The following is a 27,370-nucleotide window of genomic DNA, read 5'->3' as shown; positions in this document are numbered from 1 at the left end:
ACTCTAAGGTACTCAAAAATATTTTTCATGATGATGGAAATATTTCCTATAGATTCAGCTGAAGTAAAAAATGTGATATATGACATGCTAAAGACTAAAAAATAACCTTCTATTTCAGAAATGTCAATGGACATTTATTCACGAGAACACCTGCTTAAGTAATTCAGCATCAAGCAGGGTATATGTTTTAGGCCCTTTTAAATTTTGTGATAATGGTACATTATTAACTCAGCAAGACTGTAAAAGCCTTGAGTATAGCAAAAAGATTTCTTTTGGATCATGGTAACTTTTCAAGGTGAAAATAAGAGAATGAAACAAAGCTTAATGGTGCAGATTGTACTTACTAGAACAGGACTGAACAGTCTGGCATAATTAGCGAAAAGTCATCTATTAGCTATCTGATAGTTTTGAAATTTTTCAAGGTATAATATGCATTTGTGGTACTTGAGTCCCTATGACTGTATAATTAGTGGGCATCTAACTAAAGATATCATATTTTATTTGTTCATGTTATACTCTACACTCTGGAAAAAATTAGGATTTATCTAATAACCTAGAGAGTCCATTACATCCTTTCATTTTCACTTGCTCTATTTTTTATAACATCCTTTCTTTATAAAATTCTTTTCAGAGTTAACTTCAGAGATTTAAAGGTTTTTATTTCTTGAGTCATATATATACATTGTGTGTGTAATATACACACTATATACACATAGTAATTTTTCTGTTTTATGCAAGTAAAAAATACTTTGTTGACTTTTTAAAAATTTACAGATAATAACAGTGTAACTTTGTAAAGTAAAAGGTTCAGACAGCTATTTCTTAAGATAGAATACTCTGCTGTCTTAATGGAAACAAAACTACCTAACTGACATAAAGGCAGATAAACTGCCTAGAGAACATCAGTCCCCCTAAGGATCCTCATGATACCCCTTTGCTGAGAGGCTAGGCTTAAATTAAAACCAGTCTACCTGCTGGCAGTAATCAGGGTAAAAAGCAAGACTGGGGCCCCTCTGGTGCCCAATTTAATTTTACATGTCTGAGTTAAGTACCTAATAGCATTATGTGGAGGGGTCTAGGATGAAGGTGAGGGGGTAGAGGATCTTCTCCAAAGGACTTTTCAAATATGACAAGTGCAATTATGAAAGCAAAAACTGATAGGATTCACTTTATAAAAACTTAACTCTGTATAGTACCAAAACACCAAAAATTACCCAAAAAGACAAATGAAAAAATGAAAAAAAATTTGCAAAATATATAGTAATAAAAACACCAATAGTCTTAAAAATATAAAGAGCTTCTATAAATAAGAAAAAGATATATAATCAAGTAGAAAAATGTATAAGGGCAGGAATAGACAAGTCACTAAATATCTATCTATGTCCATTTTCACATACATATATATGTAAATGGACATTATAAAAAATGTTTAACCTCACTAGTAATAAAAAAATGCAAATGCCGAAGCAATAATAAGATGAAAATATTTTCCTATCAACTTAGCAACAATGAAAAATGTGTTAACCAGGCAGGAACACAGGCATTTCTTTGGCACAACCTTTCCAGAAAGGCAATTTGCATTCTATTTTTAGGTATTTATTCTAAGTAAAGCATTTAAGTAAAAGTGTATGTGTGCAAAGATTTTGTTACAAGGATGATTACTGAAGCATTGTTTGCAATAGTGACAAACTGGAAACAACTTAAATGTCCAGCAATACAGAAAAATGTAAACAGATTCTAGCTTAGGGCTCATGACTGAATATCTGAGAGCCATTACAAAATGATGGCACAGAACAGCAGTCCTTAATCACAGGGTATTCATCAGGTTCACCTGTGAAACTTAAAAAAAAAAATAATACAGGCGCCCCACAACCAGAAATGCTGATTCTGCAGGTCTGATCTGTGGTTTACTGTCAGTTGGGCACTAATGTTGCAGCAGATTTAGTAACATAGAATATTCTCATGTTATATTGTGAAATTGTAAATTTTTTTTAGAAAAACAGAACAGTTATATTATTATTAAGAAAAAAAATGGCCTTACTTTTTCTCTGTATTATGTATTATGAAAAAGTAGATATCCTCAATAACTTGACTGAAGAAAATTTAAAAGCTAAATAAAATATTACAGAGAAAAATTTGCATATGCCTGAATAGAGAAAAGACTATATGGCTATTCAACATGTTACTTGTGGTTATCTCCAGATGATGGAATTAGAGGCTACTCTGCTTTTTCCTGTCATTTTCTCCTATCAAATTACCATAATTAACACATATGATTTTTCTTATTAGAAAAATAAAAACTTAAAAATTTCCCACACATATGTATGTATGTATGTGTGTATGAATGTATATCTATATGTATGTGTGATTGATATATATGTATATATATATCAAGCTCATTTAGATAGGAAATGTCTGATGATCAAGTAAGAGGAGTTCAAGAGTTATAAACAATGCTTTATATAACTGTTCCTGAAGGAGTCTTTCACTTAGTTGTTTTAAATTCCCATCTCTATATTATGTCCCTACCAAGTCTCAAGTACACTGAAGTTTATGTGTGATATATAAAATGCAGATTTGATTCAAGAAAATAAACACTGACTGAACGGTAACCTTTGTGCACTGTACAAGCTCTCATCCTCTAGATAGTCCAGGCAAGGCAATCGGACAGTGGCTAATATAACCCAGGCTGTACACACGTGTGGAGCTCAAACGCCACTGTTTAATAAGCAGAAGCCCGAGCAAAGGAAAAACAGTGTACCTCTCCATTTCTTATAGGCGGATCCACCATAGCTGCTGCCTCCTCAAGTAGACTGATGCCTGATGACCCATTTGTGCTGAGTTTCCCTAGGGATGCCGCCTCTAGCAGCTCATTCATTTTCTTCCTAGTTTCCTCCTTTGTTAGAGCCAGCTCCCTCTTCACAATCTCTGCACGGTGCCAACGCTGCCATTCTGTAAAGCGGTGTCGGAGGACTTGTTTCCGGTTATACTCAGTGGCCAGGTGTTGTTTTCTAAGCAACAAAGTACTTCCCGTTAAAAAGAAGAAGCCATTTACAGCTCGTTTGTTGATAATATAAATGAAACACAAGTCTAAAGGAGTCCCAGAAATGTTCCATCTTCGATCCAGCATATCCTTCTATTTAAGCTAAATGGAATCACTTTATCAAATTCCCGGGTGCAAAAGGTCTGCTTGTAGAGGCCGTTGGCACCTTAAGAGATTACCTCAGAAGAAAGAGTTCTATCATGTCACAGAGGCATATTACATTTTTTAAATTACCACAAAATAGTTTCTGAGAGTTTTTGGAGGGGAATGAGCAAAAGAAATAGGCATATAAATAGCTACTTTTAAAAGGATGAATGCGTGAGGGAGATTTCAGCCATGCTTGCAAATCTAAGGAAGACAGAGGTTTGGGAGAAAGGGAATGGAACAAGATATAACAAGTGAACTGTCAATAACGACTTAAGTATAAGACTTAGAAAAAGTCAATATGAAACCATGAGCGTGGCTCTTATGAAAGAAGGACTTGATCAGGGACAGGATCTCTAAAGAGAAGGATTCATTTATCAAACCCTTAAACTGAATGAATGAAGCACTGCTTTGTGAGGAGACTTGCTGAACATTGGAAACATATGAAAGACGTGTCAAAGACAAGGCACTTGCTCTCATGGAACTCATTCACACCCTCACAGTCCAGTAGAGGGTCTGGTTCATTCTCTTCGTAAGGAAGAGCTCCTTTTGATTCCTGGAAACTTCATGATGTTAGGGGACATCACCGAGTGGAGCTGGGAACCGCCTGCTTCATTCCCTTCCCAAAGGGGATCACCATTAGGAGACATTTTTGTGGAGGTCTCTGAGTGCTATCTATAAGTGGATGATTATTGTCTCTGAAGAAGTAAGGTGTAGAGTTTGGAACTTATTATATTGCATCAGGGGTCAGTTTTGAGGTTTAAAATCTATTGTATAGACATCTACTTGATTTTATTTTGTAAAGGTGACTCAGATAAGTTCTCTATAATACTATTTGTATACCCATTTCTGTTAAACATCCCTTAATGCTTAACTCTCCTCATGGACTCTTTGGGGTTATATATAAAAAAAAAATCATAAAATTCTTAAGTCAATGCATCAGGAGAACATTTCTAGAGTTCTTAAATGCTTAAGTGACTTAAATCTTTTTTGACTGGCACCTACAGTAAGAAAAATGTTACACTGTGACACAATATACAAGTTTAAGTGTGAAAATGTGTATGAAACAAAAGTACATATAATTGAAACATAAGTTTCACCAAACAATATCTATCCTTACTACCAGAGGTGCATTCTGGATTTTCTGTTCCATTCCATTTCTTTGAAAAAATACAGCTCATCTGGAGGCTGATTTCAGGACCCATTAATGGGTTAAAACCCTTAGTTTGAAAAAGACTACTCTAAAGTCACAGAATTTAACCTATGTCAGAGGAGTTGGATGAAACAACCAATTAGTGGGAGTAGAGTCAACTGAAATAGTGAAATTCAGGATAAACACTAACAACAACTCTGCCAACAGTGTATTTCATTGTATTTAATTGCTTCCCTCTACTGTATTAATGATAATTAATACTTGATCAACTGAAGTTTTTGTAATAAAAGTACAATATAAGTGGTAATATAAATATTTATACATGGAATTTAATTTGATGGAAATAAATTAATATGGGACTGAATAACCTCAAAACACAAACTTTAGAGGAGATAAGGATAACAAATCAGGTAGCAACGCAGGTAAGAAAAAAGCTCCAAAAATGTCAATGTTTAAATAGTGAAACAAATAAAAAGCATCTAGCACTTTTCTTAAGTAAGTGAAAATCATAAATTCCCACTGGACAGAAGATGTATACTGCTCTGTCTGATTAATGTGAAATTCAATTTACATCAATCTGCTCAGGAAGGGGGAGTGTGAAATTTATCTGATGTGTTAATTTCATGTTTTTAGAGCATAAACAGCCAAAAGCAGCACTAGGGTTTCGACTGTCATGGAAGAGATTATTTGGACGCTATAAAAAGGCAAAGAGAAAAATATTTCTGCAACTATAACAAAAAGACTAAACAGTAAGAAAACGGGTAAAAGTTGCATGTTGACCATAGTACCTAGAGCCCACTCTATAGTGGTTGTATAGGGGATTTCACAATGTATTGGAGATATCCACATTTGTGCGTTCAGATGGAAGAGCAGAAATGCAGAAGCTAGGGATCCAGACACAGGCTGGTTTTACTCCTGTTCCTCTGCAGTTCACTTCGGCAGAGTGATAATATTCCAAATAAGCTAGTTTCCATACTTTTTAAAAGATGACACTAAAAACATAAATATTTCTGAAAGAAAAATACTCAAACTTCTTAAAACCTCAATCTGATACAATACTTAGGTATGCTAACCAAAAGAATGGTTTCAGACACAGTTCCCAGATAATCATACAATGAAGGACAGAGTTCCCTTATGGAAAACACCCTGTCCCAAGATGCTTCCAAGCTGAAATCTGGGAATTTCTGGCAAGAGTATATAAATTGATCATCACAGTTATGTAACTGCATGCACAGAAAGGCTGTCCCTAAAGACCAAATATAATGGAAAAACTTCATTTTCCTTCCTCTGCAGGGAAAAACCTGGTTCTTCCCCACTGTCTTTGTCTCCTGTGTGTCTCCTTTACCCTTTCAGAGAACACCTCACTTCTGGCACTACAGTCACCAAATGTGTTGAAGGCTCTTCCCCACACCAACAAGCAACTAACTCTTGGACATGCAGCATGGTATCCAAGAATTCAACTCAGTTCTGATACTATCTACCCCAAAGACAGTGTCAGATCCCACAGGTTAAGGGCTCAGTCCCATGACTCTCCCCCCTGCCCCCACTCCCCAGCTTCAGATGCCAGTCACAAACCCAGGTTATCTATCACCTGTGCTTCTGATCAATTGGCTATAGATCAGAGGTTCCAACCACCCCGTCCTTGGGTTTGATAATTCGCTACAGTAGCTCACAGAACTCAGGGAAACATTTATGTTTACCTGTTTATTAAAGAACATGATGAAGGATACAGATGAAAATCCTTTCCCTCTCTCTCTTTTTTCCCCCTTTGCTAGTTTACTGATGGTTACCAGAAGGGAGGTTGGTGGGGGGATGGCTTAAATAGGTAATTGGGATTAAGGAGTGCACCTGTTGTGATAAGCACTTTGTGTTGTAAGGAAGTATTGAGTTACTATATTGTTCACCTCAAACTAATATTACACTGCATGTTAACTAGAATTTAAATAAAAACTTTATTATTTTTTTAAGATTTTATTTACTTATTTGACAGAGAGAGACGCAACGAGAGAGGGAACACAAGCAGGGGGAGTGGGAGAGGGAGAAGCAGGCCTCCTGTGGAGCAGGGAGCCCAATGCGGGGCTCGATCCCAGGACCCTGGGATCATGACCTGAACCGAAAGCAGCCGCTTAACGACTGAGCCACCCAGGCGCCCCTTAAATAAAAACTTTAAAAAAAGAGGGAAGTTTAGAGTAATACAGGCCTACTTCAAGAAGCAAGAAAAATCTCCAACAACCTAACCTTATACCTAAAGGAGAAAAAGAAAGAACCCCAAAACCAGCAGAAGGAAGGAGATAACATTAGAGCAGAAATAAACAATGGAAACAAAACAAAACCAAAAAAAGAACAGATCAGTGAAAAGATCAACAAAATTGATAAAGCTTTAGGCAGACTCCTCAAAAAGGAGAGAAAAGGAGGGCTCCAGCAAAACCAGAAATCAAAGAGGAGATATAACAAACCCCATGGCAATGAAAGATTTAGAAAGTAACCTGCTTGCCCGGGACAGGACACATGTTCAGAAAAGACCTGAGAAGACCCTAAGCTTTCCCCACCCACCGGAGCGCACCCCAGAGGAATCTGAAGAGATCTTGAGGAGGGCCACTGGCCTGGCGGATACACCCCTGTTCTCCTCACGGTCCACCACTACGGCAATACTCCTTGGGTAGCCTCGCTCTCTTGTTCTTTCTAAATATAAATAATCCTTGACCAGGTAACATATTCCATGAATTCACCCTGAGGCAACTCCCTAGGCTAATCTGATCGCCTCCCCGCTGAAGAGTGGCTCAGGAGCTCCGCCTTTCGGGGGCCTGCCACAGACACAGTGCAGAGGAGGCCAGGGATTCGAATTTCTCCTACTTGCCAGTTCAGCTTGCCCCTTGTGCATAAAGTGAGGTATGGGAGGATCCTGAGCACAAGAGCTTCTGTCCCCATGTACTTGGGGTGTCAATGTGGATGTGTTCACCTGCCTGGAAGTTCCTTGAAGCCTGTACTTTTGGGATTTTATGGAGGCTTCATCATGTAGCTATGACTGATGTTAACTCCATTTCAGCCTTTTTCCTTTTTCAAGAGAATGGGGGGCAAGGCCAAAAATTCCAAGTTTCTGATCATGGCTTGGTCTTTCTGGTGACCAACCCTCATCCAAGAGCCATCCAGGAGCCAACCCAGAGCTATCTCATTAGAACAAAAGACACTCCTATCACTCAGGAAATTACAAGGGTTTCAGGAGTTCTGTCAGGAGCAGAGGTCAAAGATATTAGAACAAGAGATGTTCCCAGTACTCTTATCATTTAGTTTCCTAAATGATAAGGGTTTTAGGAGCTCTGTTCCAGAAACCAGGGGCAGAGACCAATATGTATTTTCTACTAACTCACACGTAAGAATATAAAATATAAAGGTTTAAATAGAAATTGAAATATGAACTGTGCTGTTTAGAATCAACACCTCAAATGATGCTTAGTGATCAGTGCATGTTCTAGAACCCGTAAGTCAGAAGAATACTAACTAGACAGGGGACACTAGATAAGCACCTGGAAGTTTCTAAGCCTCAGTTTCCTCCTAAAAATGGTATCACCCTAAAAAACAAAAAACGAAACCTACATTGCCTGTCCTACAGGATTTTTTTTTTAAAGATCTAATTTAAAACACACAGACACACACCCCCACACACACCCCGAATATATAGAACAAATTATCATGGAAGATAACACTATCTTAGGACAAGACCACCAGATATCTAAAAAGTGTCTTGAAGTTTTTAAAAGGAAACGAGAAATGATAAATAAATAACCCACACACTCGTGATTTGACTGAGTGCCGAAATCTGATGCAGAACGCGAAAACAGTAGCAGGGCGGACAGCTGCATTTGGGATGAACAGGAACAGGGATGGATAAGCTAACGCATTCAATAAGGCACCAGGCAGCCCCCAGGGAAAGAGTGGAAGCTAACAACAATTCTGTCTGAAAGAGTTTTAAAGCGAGGCAGGCAGTGCAAGTGTGGGCCCCCTGCCTGTCTGACAGACCTATGAGGAGCTTTACCAGCTTCGGATGCCATGCAGTTTCTAGTGTCTCGCCTGGATACCCAGGTGAGCATGGAGGGAAGGGCACCGAACATGATTCACAGAGGGGCTCCACTCCATAAGTGATTGCCCAAAACAATGCTAAAACGAGGAGTGGGGATATGGGAATACCTGACAGTCTATTTTCAATTCAGCTTCCCCACCTCTAGGCTAGCATGTGGGCTCACCCCAGCCTGCTCTCCCACAAGCTGCCTATGTGCTGGTTTACCAGTTTCTCCCCCAAATTAGAAAACTCCCTCTTAGGATAGGAGGAAAGGTGGCGGAGGAGTAGGGGACCCTATTTCAACTGGTCCCCAGAATTGAGCTGGGTATCTATCAGACCACTCTGAGCACCCACGAAACCAGCCTGAGATGTAAGAAGATCTGGATCTCTACAAACAGAATATCGCAGTCGGTCGGTTTCGAGGTACGAAGCGGGGAGCCGTGATTCCGCGGGCAGATATCGGAGAATAAACGGCAGCAGGAGGGAGCCTGGCTGTGGGGATCCTACACCGCCGGTGAGCGACAGCCTCGCGTGCTGGGGATGGGGCACAGACTCGCAGACCAGTAGCAGCGGGGAAAGGACTTTAGGGCGGCCGCTGGGGCGGAAACCCGGAGCGGCGGGGTCGTGCGTGCGAACTGGGGGTGGCTGGCGGTTTTAGAAGCACAAAAGGCAGAGACGTGCCCCGACCTGGAGGCAGGACTGGGAGCGCTGCGGAGGGGTGCACAACCCAGGACGCTGCAGTTTATGGCAGCACAGACAGAAATGGAGAGAATGTGGCCTGGAGAGCTCACTGAAGAATAGACTGCGGTCTCTCTGCTCTGAGGCAGAGGGTTGGAAACGGTCTCTTCTGCTCTGACTCGCGGAAGAGACGTGGAAAGCCGCCAGGGAAAGCCGCCAGAGAACAAAAGCCCCTAAAACTGATTCCCACTGAGCCCATCCCCCACCACAGGGGCGCAGGGCAACTCCGCCCAAACGGTGCCTGAGTAACAGCGCAGCAGGCCCCTCCCGCAGAAGACAGGCTGGGAAAACAAGAGGCCAGCAACCCTAAGGTCCCAAGAAAACCGGTGCATCTTGCTTGGGTTCTGGTCAATAATTTGGACTCTATACATTCCCTCAAACACCCATCAACAGAATGACTAGGAGGAGGAGCCCCCAAAATAGAAAAGACTCAGAGATTATGACTTATGCTGCAGATTTACAAATGGATGCAGACATAACCAAGATGTCGGAGATGGAATTCAGCCTAGCAATTGTGAAGACAATGGCTAGAATGGAGAAATCAATGAATGGCAACATAGAGTCTCTAAGGGCAGAAATGAAAGTTGAATTGGCAGAACTTAAAAATGCTATCAATGAGATCCAATCCAATCTAGATAATCTAACAGCTAGGGTAACTGAGGCAGAAGAGAGAATAAGCAACCTGGAAGACAATATAATAGATAAAAAGGGAAAAGAGGAGGCCAGGGAAAAACAACTCAGAATCCATGAAAACAGAATCACAGAAATAAGTGACACCATGAAGCGTTCCAATGTCAGAATAATTGGAATCCTGGAGGGAGTGGAGAGAGAGAGAGGACTAGAAGATGTATTTGAGTAAATCGTAGCTGAGAATTTCCCTAATCTGGGGAATGAAACAAACATTCGCGTCCTAGAGGCAGAGAGGACCCCTCCCAAGATCAAGGAAAACAGGCCAACACCCCGGCATGTAATAGTAAAACTTGCAAACCTTAGAACCAAGGAAACCATCTTAAGGGCAGTTAGGGGGAAGAGATTCCTTATGTACAGAGGGAGGAACATCAGAATAACGTCAGACCTATCCACAGAGACCTGGCAAGCCAGAAAGGCCTGGCAAGACATATTCAGGGTACTAAATGAGAAGAACATGGAGCCAAAAATACTTTATCTGGCAAGGCTTTCATTTAGAATGAATGGAGAGATGCAGAGCTTCCACGACCGGCAGAAACTGAAAGGATATGTGAACACTAAGCCGGCCCTGCAAGAAATATTAAGGGGGGTTCTATAAAAGGAGAAAGACCCCAAGAGTGATATACAACAGAAATTCATAGGGACAATCTATAAAAACAATGTCTTCACAGGCAACATGATGACAATTAATTCATATCTTTCAATAATCACTCTCAATGTGAATGGCCTAAATGCTCCCATAAAACGGCACAGGGTTACAGATTGGATAAAAAGACAGGACCATCCATACGCTGCCTACAAGAGACTCATTTTGAACCTAAAGATACATCCAGACTGAAAGTGAAGGGATGGAGATCCATCTTCCATGCCAGCGGACCTCAAAAGAAAGCTGGGGTAGCAATTCTTATATCAGACAAATTAGATTTTAAACTAAAGTCTGTAATTAGAGACACAGAAGGACACTGTATCATTCTTAAAGGGTCTATCCAACAAGAAGATCTAACAATTGTAAATATCTATGCCCCCAACATGGGAGCAGCCATCTACATAAGCCAACTGTGAACCAAAATAAAGAGTCATATTGATAACAATAATTGTAGGAGACCTCAATACTCCACTCTCAGCAATGGACAGATCATCTAAGCAGAAAATCAACAAGGAAACAAGAGCTTTGAATGATACATTGGACTGATGGACCTCATAGATATTTACAGAACATTCCACCCTAAAACAACAGAATACTCATTCTTCTCGAGCGCACATGGAACTTTCTCCAGAATAGACCACATACTGGGTCACAAATCAGGTCTCAACTGATACCAAAAGATTGAGATTATTCCCTGCATAGTCTCAGACCACAATGCTTTAAAACTGGAACTCAATCACAAGAAAAAATTTGGCAGAAATTCAAACACTTGGAAGCTAAAGACCACTCTGCTCAAGAATGTTTGGGTCAACCAGGAAATCAAAGAAGAACTTAAACAATTCATGGAAATCAATGAGAATGAAAACACATCGGTCCAAAATCCTATGGGATACTGCAAAGGTGGTCCTAAGGGGGAAATACATAGCCATCCAAGCCTCACTCAAAAAAATAGAAAAATCCCGAATTCACCAACTAACTCTACACCTTAAAGAACTAGAGAAAAAGTAACAAACGATGCCTAAGCCACGCATTAGAAGAGAAATAATTAAAATTAAAGCAGAGATCAATGAATTAGAAGCCAGAAACACAGTAGAACAGATCAATGAAACTAGAAGTTGGTTCTTTGAAAGAATAAGATCGATAAACCACTGGCCAGACTTATCCAAAAGAAAAGAGAAAGGACCCAAATTAATAAAATTATGAATGAAAGGGGAGAGATCACGACTAACACCAAGGAAATAGAAACAATTATTAGAAATTATTATCAATAACTATATGCCAATAAACTGAGCAATCTGGATGAAATGGAGGCCTTCCTGGAAACCTATAAGCTGCCAAGACTGAAACAGGAAGAAATTGACAACCTGAATAGGCCAATAACCAGTAACGAGATTGAAGCAGTGATCAAAAACCTCCCAAAAAACAAGAGTCCAGGGCCTGATGGATTCCCTGGGGAATTCTACCAAACATTCAAAGAAGAAATAATACCTATTCTACTGAAATTGTTTCAAAAAGTAGAAACAGAAGGAAAACTTCCAAACTCATTCTATGAGGCCAGCATTACCTTATCCCCAAACCAGGCCAAGACCCCCATCAAAAAGGAGAATTTCAGACCAATATCCCTGATGAATATGGATTCCAAAATCCTCAACAAAATCCTAGCTCATAGGATCCAACAATACATTAAAAGGATCATCCACCACGACCAAGTGGGATTTATCCTGGGATGCAAGGGTGGTTCAACATTCACAAATCAATCAATTCACATTAATAAGAGGAGGGAGAAGAACCATATGGTCCTCTCAATTGATGCAGAAAAAGCATTTGACAAAATACAACATCCTTTCCTGATTAAAACTCTCCAGAGTATAGGGATAGAGGGAACATTCCTCAAGTTTATAAAATCCATCTATGAAAAACCCACAGCGAATATCATCCTCATTGGGGAAAAGCTGAGAGCCTTTCCCTTAAGATCAGGAACACGTCAAGGATGCCCACTCTCGCCACTATGGTTCAACAAAGTACTAGAAGTCCTAGCAACAGCAATCCGACAACAAAAAGAAATAAAAGGTATTCAAATTGGCAAAGAAGAAGTCAAACTCTCTCTTTTCACAGATGACATGATACTTTATGTGGAAAACCCAAAGACTCCACCCCCAAATTACTAGAACTCATCCAGCAATTCAGTAATGTGGCAGGATACAAAATCAATGCACAGAAATCAGTTGCTTTCTTATACACTAACAACGCAACTGTAGAAAGAGAGATTAGAGAAACGATTCCATTTACAATAGCACCAAAAACCATAAGATACCTCGGAATAAACCTAACCAAAGAGGTAAAGGATCTATACTCTAGGAACTACAGAACACTCATGAAAGAAATTGAAGAAGACACAAAAAGATAGAAAAATATTCCATGCTCATGGATCAGAAGAATAAACATTGTTAAAATGTCTATGCTACCCAGAGCAATCTATACCTTCAATGCCATCCCGATCAAAATTCCAATGACATTTTTCAAAGTGCTGGAACAAACAATCCTAAAATTTGTATGGAATCAGAAAAGACCCCGAATCGCCAAGGAAATGTTGAAAAAGAAAAACAAAGCTGGGGGCATCATGTTGCCCAACTTCAAGCTATATTACAAAGCTGTGATCACCAAGACAGCATGGTACTGGCACAAAAACAGACATATAGACCAATGGAACAGAATAGAGAACCCAGATATGGACCCTCAACTCTAAGGTCAAATAATCTTTGAAAAAGCAGGGAAAAACATGCAATGGAAAAAAGACAGTCTCTTCAATAAATGGTGCTGGGAAAACTGGACAGCCACATGCAGAAGAATGAAACTCGACCATTCTCTAACACCATTCACAAAGATAAACTCAAAGTGGATGAAAGACCTCAATGTGAGACAGGAATCCATCAAAATCCTAGAGAAGAACATAGGCAGTAACCTCTTTGACATCGCCCACAGCAACTTCTTTCAAGATACATCTTCAAAGGCTAGTGAAACAAAAGCAAAAATGAACTTTTGGGACTTCATCAAGATAAAAAGCTTCTGCACAGCAAAGGAAACAGTCAACAAAACAAAGAGGCAACCCACAGAATGGGAGAAGATAGTTGCAAATGACACTACAGATAAAGGGCTGGTATCCAAGATCTATAAAGATCTTCTCAAACTCAACACCCAAAAAACAAATAATCAAGTCAAAAAGTGGGCAGAAGAGATGAAAAGACACTTCTCTGAAGAAGACATACAAATGGCTAACAGACATGAAAAAATGTCCATCATCATTAGCCATCAGGGAAATTCAAATCAAAACCACATTGAGATACCACCTTACACCAGTTAGAATGGCAAAAATGGACAGGGAAAGAAACAACAAATGTTGGAGAGGTTGTGGAGAAAAGGGAACCCTCTTACACTGTTGGTGGGAATGCAAGTTGGTACAGCCACTCTGGAAAACAGTGTGGAGGTTCCTCAAAAAGTTAAAAATAGAGCTACCCTATGACCCAGCAATTGCACTACTGGGTATTTACCCCAAAGACACAGATGTAGTGAAAAGAAGGGCCATATGCACCCCAATGTTCATAGCAGCAATGTCCTCAATAGCCAAACTGTGGAAAGAGCCGAGATGCCCTTCAACAGATGAATGGATAAAGAAGACATGGTCCATATATACAATGGAATATTACTCAGCCATCGGAAAGGATGAATACCCAACTTTTACATCAACATGGATGGGACTGGAGGAGATTATGCTAAGTGAAATAAGTCAAGCACTTATTTGTGGAACATAAGGAATAGCATGGAGGACACTAGGAGAAGGAAGGGAAAAATGGGGGGGGGGGGAACTGGAGGGAGAGATGAACCATGACAGACTATGGACTCTGAGAAACAAACAGGGTTTTAGAGGGGAGGGGGGAGGGGGGATTGGTTAGCCTGGTGATGGGTATATTAAGGAGGGCACGTACTGCATGGAGCACTGGGTGTTATACGAAAACAATGGGTCATGGATCACCACAGCAAAAACGAATGATATATTTTATGGTGACTAACATAATAAAATAAAAAAAAAATAAAATAAATAAAAAAAATTAAAAAAATTAAAAAAACAAAAAACAGAACAAAACAAAAAAGCACTCTTCTACTTAGCCATATTTCTCTCTCTCTCAGAAGATGGGGCCCATGAATTCCTATTTTTAAAAAGCTCCTCGGGGGATTATAATGCACGATAGCCAAGTCTATGTCATTCCTAAGTATTTTTCTTATGGTGCCTTCTGTTGTAATTATTTTTAGCATTTGGGTACCATTTTTCTCTTCATTTAGACTGAAAACTCCTAGAAGGTAAGTGTTTAACACTTTTTTCCAAGTCCCCCTCCCTGGACTTAGGAGAGAGCCTAGTACCCAGTAAACGTCAGAAAAGCTGGGTGGCTGAAAGAATAAATTCCATCAAACAGAATCAAAGAATGAGTGAACAAATGAATGTCATGGTTTGAGGGATGTCAAAGGGCCAGTTTGTCCACTGGCTGGCCATAGGACCCTCAAATCCTCAAATCCCCATCACTGACATTTTGGGCACTGTTTCCACACAACACCTGTGAAAATATAAGAAGTTTCCTGAGAGGGATAACATCAACTGAGGATCACAGTAAAAAAGCACGTGGCGGGGGGGCACCTGGGTGGCTTAGTCGTTAAGCGTCTGCCTTCGGCTCAGGTCATGATCCCAGGGTCCTGGGATCGAGCCCCACGTTGGGCTCCCTGCTTGGCGGGAAGCCTGCTTCTCCCTCTGCCACTCCCCCTGCTGTGTTCCCTTTCTCGCTGTCTCTCTCTCTTCAAATAAATAAAATCTTTAAAAGAAAAAAAAAAAAAGCACGTGGGGCTTGAGGGACAAAGGGAAGAGATAAAAGCATATTCCAGGAAAGGCCCAGAGCTCTGGTGCAAGAGAGGGCAGGACTGCAGGCAATGTGGAGGTTAATAAGGGAAGGACAGAGGTGCTTCTCAGGGAAGAACTGAGAAATCAGGGGCTCAGGAAGGGCTGGGGGAGGATGCTGAGAACAAACCCCACTTCTTCCTAATTTTATCCAGGGCTGGCCATAAATTTGAGAGAGGAAGGGAAAGAGGAGCAATGGAAGAACTAAAGGCAGCTTTGAAAGAGAACATGCTAACAAGCAGATTAAAAATACAGTTCAAATTCCAATACCACCACATCAAAAGGCCTAACTTGGTGTGTACACCAGGGTTTTGTTGTATTACCTAAGCAAGTGAATTCTCAGGGTCTGGGAATATTTGTTCATGTTGAGATTGTATTACGATATTGTATTGAAATTTTATACCATCATTTCCATAACTACTTTTAAAAGAAAAGAGATAGATAAAAATAGGAGGGAGGGAGAGAAAGAAAGAAAGAAAGGAAGAAAAGAAAGAAAATTAAAGAAAAGAAAAGAAAGAAATAAAGGAAGAAGGGAAGGAAGGAAGGAAGAATAGGGAAGCCAGGAAAGCTGGCCCATGCAGGGGACAGGCCAGTGAGGGGAAAACCCCAGGTGTCAAAAACAGATGTGGATGCAAGAGCTGGAGGATGAGGACACAGCTGACATCCGAGTAATGGGCATAGCAAATGATTTCCATGTCCAGGTGGATAGGCCACAGAACCACCTGTGTTTTGCCAATCTGGTGAGAGTTTAGTTTCTACAGTGAGTAACCCATTATATTCCTTGAGCTCATTATTAAAAAAAAATGCTTGAAGACACTATCAAGTTAAATTACAAGAGAGGAAGCAAATGAACTCATTCACTCACTGACTCATTTATACTCAACAAATGTATATTTGGTGTCCACTGAGGTACTAGGAGAAACTCTGATAAACACAGAAAAAGGCTCTCCAGACACGCTCAATCCCACCGACATTTCTTGATTTCTGCTCACAGTATCTACCTCTGAGCTTTTTCCCCACCTTTAATATTCCGACCTTCTTGGAACAAAATCACCCAACTTAATTTCTAGAACAAAGAAAAACATGTAGAGAGCCAGGGATTTGCAGGAAAGCAGCACAAAGGAGGTTTGTATTTAATAGCTCCTTTCTTCTCATATGTTTCTGGCATTACTTGTCATTTGTTAATTGCTACTCTATTTTTCATCTGCAACCATCTAAAGTAAGTTGCCATATAACTGAAAAATATGGCTGTCTTAGGAACCACCACCTAGATGCAATTTAACATTTAACACAGAAGCAGGGTGGTATAGGAAAAGGTATCTGACTCAGAATAAAAAAGACCAGACTCTTGTTGTGGATTAGGTACTCTTACCTTATCTCCTTTACTCTCTCCAGACCTTATTTTTAACATCTGTAAAATGACAGGCAGGATTAGACGATCCTTGAGATGACTTCCTACTCTAAGATTTTATTGCTCTAAAGTTTTGTAGTAAAAAAATTATTACGTGTTTTCTAACTCTGGCACTTTAAAAAAAAATGTAGTACCCATTCTGAACGTTTAAAAATAGACACCTGAAAATAATTCACAGATACGAGACAAAAAGTTCTAAGATCTTTAAAAAAAATTGGCACATCATGCTATTATGAAATCCCCATTTAGTGATTTTTATATTTAAACAGTTTAATTGGAATGAAATCTCAAGTTCTTCAGATTTTTCTTCTACAAGTTTCTTCTGGCATGTAAATTTCACAGGCCACTTTTAACTTCACCACTCAATTTCCACTCCCTTCATGCCCTCACTCATGTTGCTTCCCCTTTATAGCACCTCCAGTTTCCCTCCTTTATCCAGCAAATCCTGCTAGCCAATCCTTTTTCAGTAGGCTATCATCCCAATTCCTTATATCAATCACTGGATCCTGAGAACTTAGAAACAAATTATGGGAAAGAGTTTTCTATGCTGCCTTTTATCCCCCAACTGATGATTCCCCCGGCATACTGTAAAGAAGGGAAATTGACTAGGTCATCCTTCTGCTTAAAATCTGTCAAGAATTCACCTTTATTTAACAAAGAATCCCTAAACTCCTTGTCTTGGCATTCAAGGCCTTTCACAGGTTGATGAACTTGAGAACCACATAGCTGATGATCTTCCAACCAACCTGGATGGCTACACTACACGTCATTACCTCATCTCCTCGTCCCCACCCAGGAGCATTCTACTTATGGTACGGAGTCCAGCTCATGACCCACCTTCCTGATAAAGCCCTTCCTGGCACTCTGTAGGAGCCTCCTCAATCCCTGTGACACTTCGTTCTGCTAAATTCTCAGCAACAGAGGGGATGCACTGTGCAGTTTATGATGCTGCTCAACACCTGTCCTATTTCTAGATCTTGTCTTCCCCACAGAACTGTGAGGCCAGGCATTAGGCTCCTGTGTATCCACCCCAGGGCCTGATGCTGTCACAGGGTTGCACAACTATAGGGGGCACCATTTCCCTCTACGTAACAATGATTTCACACACCATTCATTCAAGTTTCACCCTGAATGGCTAACAGAGTTGCCGGTGAGAGAAGTGAATACACACAAGAACATAAACTGTACCCGCCCCCAAATAAACAAATGGTTCCTTTTAAAGCCATGATTTTGGTTCAAGGGTGCAAAGTTGAACTTGGAAATGAAAAGAAGAAAATGTATCTAATTTTAAGATGATAGGACAAAGCAAGTTTTATTTGAAGACAAATTCTATGTCATTCACAAGCCTAAGAGGGAACTGATATAAAGGTATCAAAAATCTCTAAACAAGGTGTAGAACAAAAGATGGAGGAGTGGGCGAAATCACCTTGGCAGGTCTGCCCTCCTAGATGAATGTTCCCTGTGTCCCTAATTAACATTCTCTGTGCAGACAGGGATTTCTACCAATGAGAATTACTGGCATATAAACCAAACTCTGTCCTCTGAATTGTAAGATGGTCCAAGGTGCAATGCTAGGACACCGGAAGACAGAGAAAAAGCATAATACTTGCTTCCATCAAAAAGGAAAGCATGGACATTAGCATATTTTAATTAAAAATTTTTTTGCTTACATTTTTCAGTTAAAAGTTTCTAGTTTGCGATGTAATACAGAAAAACAGGGATTACCACATTTTATAATGGATGACGTACTTTTTAGAGTTTATTTCAGAATTCTTCAGGAGGAAAAATGTCCTAAAAACACCATGGTTTTCTTTTTTTTTTTTTTTTTAAAGATTTTATTTATTTATTTGACAGAGAGAGACACAGCGAGAGAGGGAACACAAGCAGGGGGAGTGGGAGAGGGAGAAGCAGGCTTCCCTCCGAGCAGGGAGCCCGATGCGGGGCTCGATCCCAGGACCCTGGGATCATGACCTGAGCCGAAGGCAGATGCTTAACAACTGAGCCACCCAGGCGCCCCAACACCATGGTTTTCATGATAAAAATAACAGTACCTGTTTTCTTCCCTAAGGTCATTCTGCATGGCTTGAGTCTCCCGCGCCAACTTCTGGGATCTTGTGTAGTCTCTCCAGGCCCGCAGGACCTTCAGTTGGAACTTCCAGTTGGACAGGGTCCCAGCTTTTCCCAGCTTAATCCTGTGATCAAGGATCAGCTCGTGCCAGGCAGAGAAATACCGTTTTTGACACTGCAATGGAAACATGTGGAAAATCACCACGGATGAGCTAATATCTGATACCGAGAGCTGTCACCTCAGATTTCCCCCTCACACTTCTTCTAACAAATCTAGGAACTGTTGTCTTGATGGAAGAGAAGCAAAGTATAATTGCTTTCTGCTAATAATGACGACAAATATTCAAGTCATGCAGCTGAGGTACTCTCGGGCTCACGACTTAAACTCCAATACTTAGTTCTCATTGTAAGGCATCAGTCCGATGGGGATCCCGAGTAATAGTCACTTCGAAGACCCGAGTTAAGGGACTCATTTGAAAAGCTTGAAACATCTGCTTCCAGTAGGCTTGCTAGCTTGTCTTGGAGTGTAAATACCACCTGAGTAATTCATTCCTATTACTAACGCTGCTGATGTCCTGCACAAAGGAACATGGAAGATCCCATGAGGAATAGAATGGGGGACTCTGGTCCCTGGAAACAAGACAGCTAAAACAACAGCTTCAGCTGAGCCACCACTGACCATGATAGAGCTCTGGTGAGTGCCTAGAGAGACCAGATGCTCAGGATGCTTGGGATCTTCCACTACATGCATCTTGACAACAAGACAGGATCTACTGAGCCTAAGGATGTCCCTAGAGAAGAACTTTACTCATGGTCCTAGTAAATCTCTGCGATCTAGCCCTTGCCTACATCTCCTACCTTCAAGGTAAACTTAATGTTCCCACTACATCACATAACTTTCAGCTCTTGACCTTACATCAACCACACTGTTTAACACTTTCCTATGTTCATACTAATTTCTTGGTCCTCCTTTTCTGCCCTTTCTTTGACTGACTACTTCAGGACTCACTTCTCTCTGGAAGTTCTCCTGTTACCAACTGCTCTCCCCAAATATAAGTGTCCTTCCACTATGTTCCCAGAGCAACCTCTGCTTTCCATCAAAACACTCATTACACTGTATTATAACCACTTGTTTACTGGTTTCCACTAGACTGTGAGCCTTCATAAGGAAGGGACTCGGTCCCATGAATGGAAATGGCAAATCTGAGAGTTGTACCAAGTGTTGATAGCAATAAAATAGAAAGTAACCTCATAGAAAGTGACTCTGTGGGAGACAGAGGGGGTGCATGATGACCAGCTTCAAGCACTTGCTAGCCCTACAAGGGTCAGCTGTTATTTACTGCTTATATCTGTGCAACAACACTTATCTTTCACTATTTCAACATTTAGTAAGCAGCCACCACTGGGTTTAAATTGGGGAACTCTGAACAAAATTAAGAGGGCAAATAAATTAAAAGACTAATAACCTAAGGGAGCATATGTTAGAATTCTTAGAAATAGCCCATTTGGCTAGGAATGTTTTCTTATACAAGAATTCAGTTCTATTCCCATTTAGACAAATTACAGAATCTTCTTTATTATTATTTATTGGGAGAAACCATGGCAAACTTTAAAAAGCTCTCATTCCCTTTCCATTATGTCAAATGAGGGTGTACTGTCTAGACCTTCACCTTAGATCCCACGGAAAGAAGGGAAGAAGAGAAGACAGGGAGGGAGGGAGGAAGGGAGATTTGCTGAATACAGGATATGCCTGCAGTCATAAAAAGGCAAAGACACACAGCTGCCAGGTTGAGTTTTTGCATTATTATTTGCCTGTCTAACCCACAAAATAAAGCATGAAAAAAATATATTAACTTGTGTGCCATAGTCAAAAGAAAATATCCTCTGTCTACCAGATTCATTTAAGAGACTCCTACTGGTGTACAGCTATCTCTGATTTTAACTCCTGGAATATTTCTAATGATGAAATAGTATAAACATAATCCACCTGGACAATAATAACACTATTAATAGCGTGCTTCTTGGATTTCTACATTCCTTGTCTATTAAGTTCAAGGCATTACTGTAAGCACAATATTACATGCACTATTAATTTGTAGACCATCATTACAAAATAGAGAGACTGCAGATATTATTATGATTTACCTTACACTAAGCTGAACTTCAAGTAGAGAAGAGTTAATGACTAAATTCACAAAGTGAAAAGTTAGTGGTACACCTAAGGCTAAAACCGAAACATTCTGGCATCCTGATGACCTAATCTATTAGGCAAAAAGTCTCCTAAAAATGAAGGCCAAAATCTCTGCTTCTTTTATACCAAAAGAGAAAGAAGTCAGTACATAACTAACTATGGTAGAAGAGCACCACTAGAACATAACTGAATTTAAGAAGGGAAAATTTGAGTTCCTAAATGCTATAGTCAACATACTTCTTTAAAATAGTTAAGTTTAGACTTTGAAAGCAAAATGATCAGTTTTAAAGGTCTATAATTCAGTTTCACTACATAGAAGTAACAGCAAAGTGACAGACTCATAGCAACTGTTTTCTTGAAATCAATTTACTGGTTTTTCCTGCCTATTCAAAAGAGCAATCCCATTAAAATTTAAATGAAAAAATACAAGTGTGAACCAAGAATAGCCACTTATTCTTGACTCAGAGCAATCGTTATTCAGGCAAACAGGAGTCCCATAAATGTGCTTAGAGGAAAATATTTGGGAAGGAAAATATTCTCAGTCCTGTCTTCTCTGGAAGATGCTAGCACTCTGCTTTTATTTAGAAGGGATGAGAAGTGGCATACTTCCATAGTCATGATCTATTTATTCTTTCTATTACCTCTCCCCCCAGCTGAGTCCCTGCTGTTCCCAGGCCTGCTTCTCCTCTTCAGTACTACACTCGGGAGCGACAACCCTGCTCTATCCTTTTGCGCTCGGAAACAAGAACTATTATTTAAAAGCACAATCGGGTTGGAAGAGGAATACACTCTGTTTAATTCATTCTATTTAATAAGTTCTATTTCAGAATTTAATGTTTTAACTAGCTGGATGACTAGGATGACCTCCCTCCCTTTCTTACCTAGTTCCTTTATTTCTGCACCATGTTTTATTTCTGAAGGATTTTCAAATACAGTCATTGATTTTAACTTCCACATCACTTTAACATAGTGGTGGCAGTGAAAATTAAGGCTTCCTACAGGTAAGTAAAATACTGAAAATCACGGTGGGAAGAACTGTTCCTAAATACATTATCTCTAATAATTTATAAAATAAAATACTACAAAGTGAAATTTAGAAAGTTTTTAAGGGAAATGCTCTTCTCGTCTCAAAATCTTCTACAAGACATCATTTGATCGTTAAGGATTCCACTCAAGAGAAGAAATGACAGCTCGCCCTGCTAAATTTATTACCTGCACTGGAGTTGCCCTCGTTTTGTTGGCAAGAAAAGCTCTTCCCTGAAGTGTAATCACACTGCTGTCACGGAGAATGACTGACGTTAGGTGGAACAGCAATTTGCTATCTAATCTTCATTGTAATTCTAACCCCGTCACTAGAGATGCTTGTTCTGATTAATGAAGTGGGTAACTCATCAAAATTCCTCAGCTATTTCCCTTTTGTCAGAAAGCTCAGTGATAATTGCATCAAAATTCTCAGTCATGGAAAAATAAACAATGCATTGTAAAGAGGACAAAGTGTCAACAAGTTTACAATTTATTTCTGCTGAACACAACTAACTGTGGTGCAACCAGTGGTGGAGGGGAGTTGGCCGAGGCTCCCCTCCACGTTAGCAAGAAAGCTACACGCCCCCTAGGACCCCAGGTGACTCCTTGCTGCTCCCTGGCTTTTAAAAGTAATAGGCGCTCTAAAGCTACCCAAGGAAGTAACTTTTTTCCTTTTGGGGACCAATCCAGCTAGGCAAAAGCCCCACGGAACCTTTGCAGTCCCTGGGGGTTGGGGAGAGGAGGATCCTATCAGGGCAAAATGAATGCCCCTGGGAAGGAGTATCCTGTGTCCCACCCTACTCCTGATTTTCATACTTATGCCCCAAAGAAAAGAGAGGAAGTCATTGTGCCCCCTACCCCAGAGCATAAATACTCCTGTAACTAATTATGTTAGGGAAAATAGATTCAGTTCTCTGCACACAGTGCTAAGACCTGGACAATGCCTGGTTCCATGGAAAAGCCCAGAGGCCTACACTTTGACAACCACTGCTGTGTGAAATGCTAACCCTGGTTACAGACAAAAAGCTATTTTGTTATATCCTGGAAGATGCAATGCTCTTTTAACTTCTGTATTTAAGTTTTTTCTCTTTCCTTTTTTAAACTTAAAATAAAAACAAAAAACACCCTTATTACAGAAATTTAACAAACATACCCAAAAGTAGAACAGTAGAATAAACCCCCCATTCAGCTTTTAAAAATTACCAACATTTTGGGGTGCCTGGGTGGCTCAGTCGTTAGGCGTCTGCCTTCGGCTCAGGTCATGATCCCAGGGTCCTGGGATGGAGCCCCGCATCGGGCTCCCTGCTCAGTGGGGAGCCTGCTTCTCCCTCTCCCACTCCCCCTGCTTGTGTTCCCTCTCTTGCTGTGTCTCTCTCTGTCAAATAAATAAATAAAATCTTAAAAAAAATTACCAACATTTTGCTGATCTTATTTTTATTTTCTCTTTCCATCCATTTTTTTTTCTGGAATATTTATAAATAAATCCCATACATCAGACATTATATCACTTCACTCATAAAGTGTGAGTATGTACTGCCAACATTAGGACATTTCGTAAATTCTCCTTAATTCTGCTAAGAACTTTAATCCGTAATATTGCTTTTATTAATCTAACTCTGTTTCACTTCAGAAATAATACAATTTCAGAAAGCAATTGCTTAGTCTTACCATACAGTAAATTCTTAATGAGCAAAACTCTCTGGGATCTTGTAAAGAAGAATGATCACAATACAGCCTATAACCTGACTATTCATTAGGACAGTCCTCCTTCCCCAACGTAGCTCAGGGCCTCGTGTCTTTAGGGAGGGCAGACCCGCTGCTTCCCATGAACTCTCCTTCTTCCTCTTCCAGACTTCCTTCCCCCTTCCACCAATCCCCACTCCCTGCCATTCTCCCCCACCCCCAGCCACACACACACTCGAACTACTACGGAGAGTAGAGCTCACCTCAGAATATATTAGACAAATGTTAGGTTCACCTCCAGGGTAGACTGACAATAAGACAATGATGTGATGTCATTTGTTTCTATGTTTCTATGTCATTTGGTTCTCAAGATCCTTAAAAATAGTCACCTGAAATGTCTAGTATTTAGGGGAAAAGATATTCTACGCTGTAAAATTTTACGGAATGGGCTCCATTTATGCCAAAGGCTCTTTTCTTATTTCTTTAAAAGCAGAATTTAATCAGTACTTTTTTCAAAAGACAAAAAATTACTTATACACAAATTGGAACCTCTAGCTCAAAAACGGCTTCATGGCGTTTTGAAAAGCAAAACACCAACACGATATTTTGGTAAAATGGCCTTCACTGTCCCTTCTGGGAGAATGGGAAACGTGAGTTGACTCATAGGGCGAGGGTAAGGAAGAAAAGAACAGCAGAATAAACAACCTCCTTACTAATGCCGATAAAATTTTACTTGGAAATTTCCCAGAGTTAGCTGTATGAAGTAATATAGAATAACGTTGCAAACCCCTCCTAAAATGCATACCACACGTGCTCCAAATTTGGCAATAAGCTTAGAGGGAGAGTTACATGAATCCCAACGTCCTTCACGTGTGTGCCTGACATTTCTTTCTCTGAAGTTTTATTTGCAAAGAGGCTTTTCCTTCATTTCCTTCCTCAAACAGAGAGAGGATGGTTGCGATGTTTCCCCTCAGAAATGGCTTTACTTCAGTGGCATGTAGGCAGTCCTGACAGAACGAAGATCTTTGGGGATGAATCATGCTATATAAATGAGGTACTTAACTACAGTTTTCATCATCTTGTCAGAAAAATCCAGGCTTCTTTTCCATATATCTCCATGTTCCCCTGGTTTAGTGTGGGGTGGCCTTTTGGAAGGTGCTATGCCGTAAGCGCAACATTAACAATGATTCCTTTGGGTCACTATTATCTTACTAACAGAAAAACCCAACCAAACAAGCAAACCAAAACTTCCCGCACAGAATTAAGATTTAAGTTAGTATCAACTCATCTTTCATTGTTCTCTTCAACTTTCACAAGCAGCAAAGATCATAGACTTTCTTATCTTCTTAAGAAAACATAAAATGTATTTCAGAACAGGGTTAGAATTAAGAAGGCCATTTCCCAAATAGTATAAGAGTTTCACAGTTAATCCCTTGTTGTTTCTGCTAATTAGCAATGATATGAGGACTGCTGTATCTCCCCAAGAGATTTCACTGCAAGATCAAAGAGAAAATAGGATGGAAAATGGAAGTAGAAAGTTTCTATACAGAAAGAGATGTTTTTGATATAACAAAGAGACCAGGCAATGAAATATGTGGGGAAGATGCACGCACAGCACTGCACCTGAACCTCTGTTTGGATAAGAGGGCCAGCTCTGTTTCTCTCAGAAAGTCTCCTATTGAATAACTGGGCCCACATGTGATGTTAAAAGAGACTGTCTGGGGGAACAAATACAATCCAGAGTCAAAGCACAGAGAATTACAAGAATTAAAGGAGCTTGAACTGGAATTCCTCTTAGAAACAGATTCTTTAAAGTCTTCCTACAAATACTCTATATAGCTTGCTATTGGGCTTGTGACAGTGAACCATTTTGAGGGTGCTGACAAGAGTTTCCTGTTATCTAGCCACTCACTGCAAGCCAGCTAGGCATTTTCCCCCTTTTTATCCTGTGGTCATATTTAGGCTGCTGAGTGTTCAAGTTTCATTACCCAAGGGCAGCTTTAGGCTCCTTTAGAACCAGGCTAGGAATGTGGACTAGGGCCAAGGTAATGAGCCCAGGGGGTCTGCTACTCCATGGCATTTACCAGAGGACTGTCCTGTCTCCAGCCAAGTCTACGTAAAAACCTGAGGAGTCTGGTAGGGGGATTTTCCCCATGTCTTGTTACACTCATATATATAGGGGAAATCAAAATTACAGGTTCACTAGCCATGTTGCAAATAAATAACATAATCACACTGAAATGGAAGGGGAAGAACAGAACCTAACCTATAACCTAAGTAATAATATTCTGGCTGAATGCGACTGAAAATGAAAATAATGTACCAATATTGTACTCTGGTTAGCGAATTTGTTTACAGAGCAGTATGGGTTAGTGATTCTGAAACCACTTTTATAGTATAGCAGGATTAAATAAGTAAATATATTTTGGGTAATGAGTGCCAGATTTCTCACTGCCAGAGAAAGGAATTATAAATAAGCAAGGGGGAAAGGGTACACTGAAACGTGTGGTGCTGGATTAGGGTTGAAGGCATCATTATGAACTCATGATTATTTTAATAAACATATACAGATAGTTATAGAAAGAAGTTATAAATAAGGAAGAGCAAAGGATACCATGGCCCCTGTGTTACTGCACTGGAATTCGAGGTATCAGTATGAACTCACGGATTTTAACATGTCTACAGACAGACAAACACAGAAATACATATAATGTGTATATATGTGTGGGTTAGTATACACACATTTCCCAGCTCTGTCTGCTGAGTAATGACACCCCAGTAGCAGTAATAGCACCCAGTATTCATATTTGGGTTTCTAAATACTATTCTCCAATAAAGAAACCAGAGTTCTGTGTAGAAGTGGTTGATTCCAGGGCTAGAAAGGGAAAATACAAGATGGGCCTGAATGTCCCATTGTGCCAGAAAGAAAGGAAGTGCTCAAAAAAGCATGGAAGCATTTTGAAAGAACAAAGAAGTCAACCTGAAAGATTTTCCAATGGCCAAAGTCAGAACAATTTGAGTAATAGAGTAAGCAATAATAATAATCACCCACAAACTAAAATAAATACCCATGAGCCCATGCTGCTAAGAGGACATAATTGAATATATAAATAAATAAATGGGGAGAAAGGACAGGTTTTCTTTCTAGAAGAATTTCAATTAATAAATGACGAAGAAATGAGGGAAATACAAAATCATCATTAGACAAATACATTGTTACAGGCAAGACCTACCAATGGATGTTAAAATTAATAAGTGAAAGTTTAAGGAGAAACAGGATATTTGCATATTTTACTATATCTCCTCTAAGACATTCCAAAGGAGATATAGTAACTTTACAGTACAGGAGCACCTGGGTGGCTCAGTCGGTTAAGCATCTGACTCTTGGCTTAGGCTCAGGTCATGATTTCAGGGTTGTAAGATTGAGCCCTGCATCAGGCTCTGCACTGGGCATGGAGCCTGCTTGAGATTCTCTGTCTCCCTCTCCCCCTCCCCCCCACTCACTCTCGCTCATGCTTGATCTCTCTCAAAAAAAATAAAAAAATAGGGCGCCTGGGTGGCTCCAACCATTAAGCGTCTGCCTTG

At 40.0% G+C, this 27,370-nt stretch overlaps 1 protein-coding gene across 3 annotated transcripts in view; it reads right to left on the bottom strand.

Moving 5' to 3' along the window:
• Positions 1–27,370, bottom strand: part of CCDC191 (coiled-coil domain containing 191) — a 98,994-nt gene that overhangs the window by 46,132 nt on the left and 25,492 nt on the right. For all 3 annotated transcript variants that reach the window (XR_004678266.1, XM_035000137.1, XM_035000138.1), the window contains 2 exons: positions 18,873–19,063; positions 2,762–3,011 (listed from right to left, as the gene is read on the bottom strand). Coding sequence is in view for 2 of the 3 variants with exons in the window: in XM_035000137.1 (XP_034856028.1) it covers positions 2,762–3,011; positions 18,873–19,063 (441 nt within the window). In the remaining variant the exon portion in view is untranslated. The remainder of the gene's footprint in view (positions 1–2,761; positions 3,012–18,872; positions 19,064–27,370) is intronic.

This window comes from Mirounga leonina, unplaced genomic scaffold (genome assembly GCF_011800145.1).
Source record: "Mirounga leonina isolate KUSES-001 unplaced genomic scaffold, KU_Mleo_1.0 Mir_115, whole genome shotgun sequence".
Classification (NCBI taxonomy): domain Eukaryota; kingdom Metazoa; phylum Chordata; class Mammalia; order Carnivora; family Phocidae; genus Mirounga; species Mirounga leonina.
Note: the sequence above shows the minus strand (reverse complement) of the source record. Positions and strands in the feature narration are given on the sequence as shown.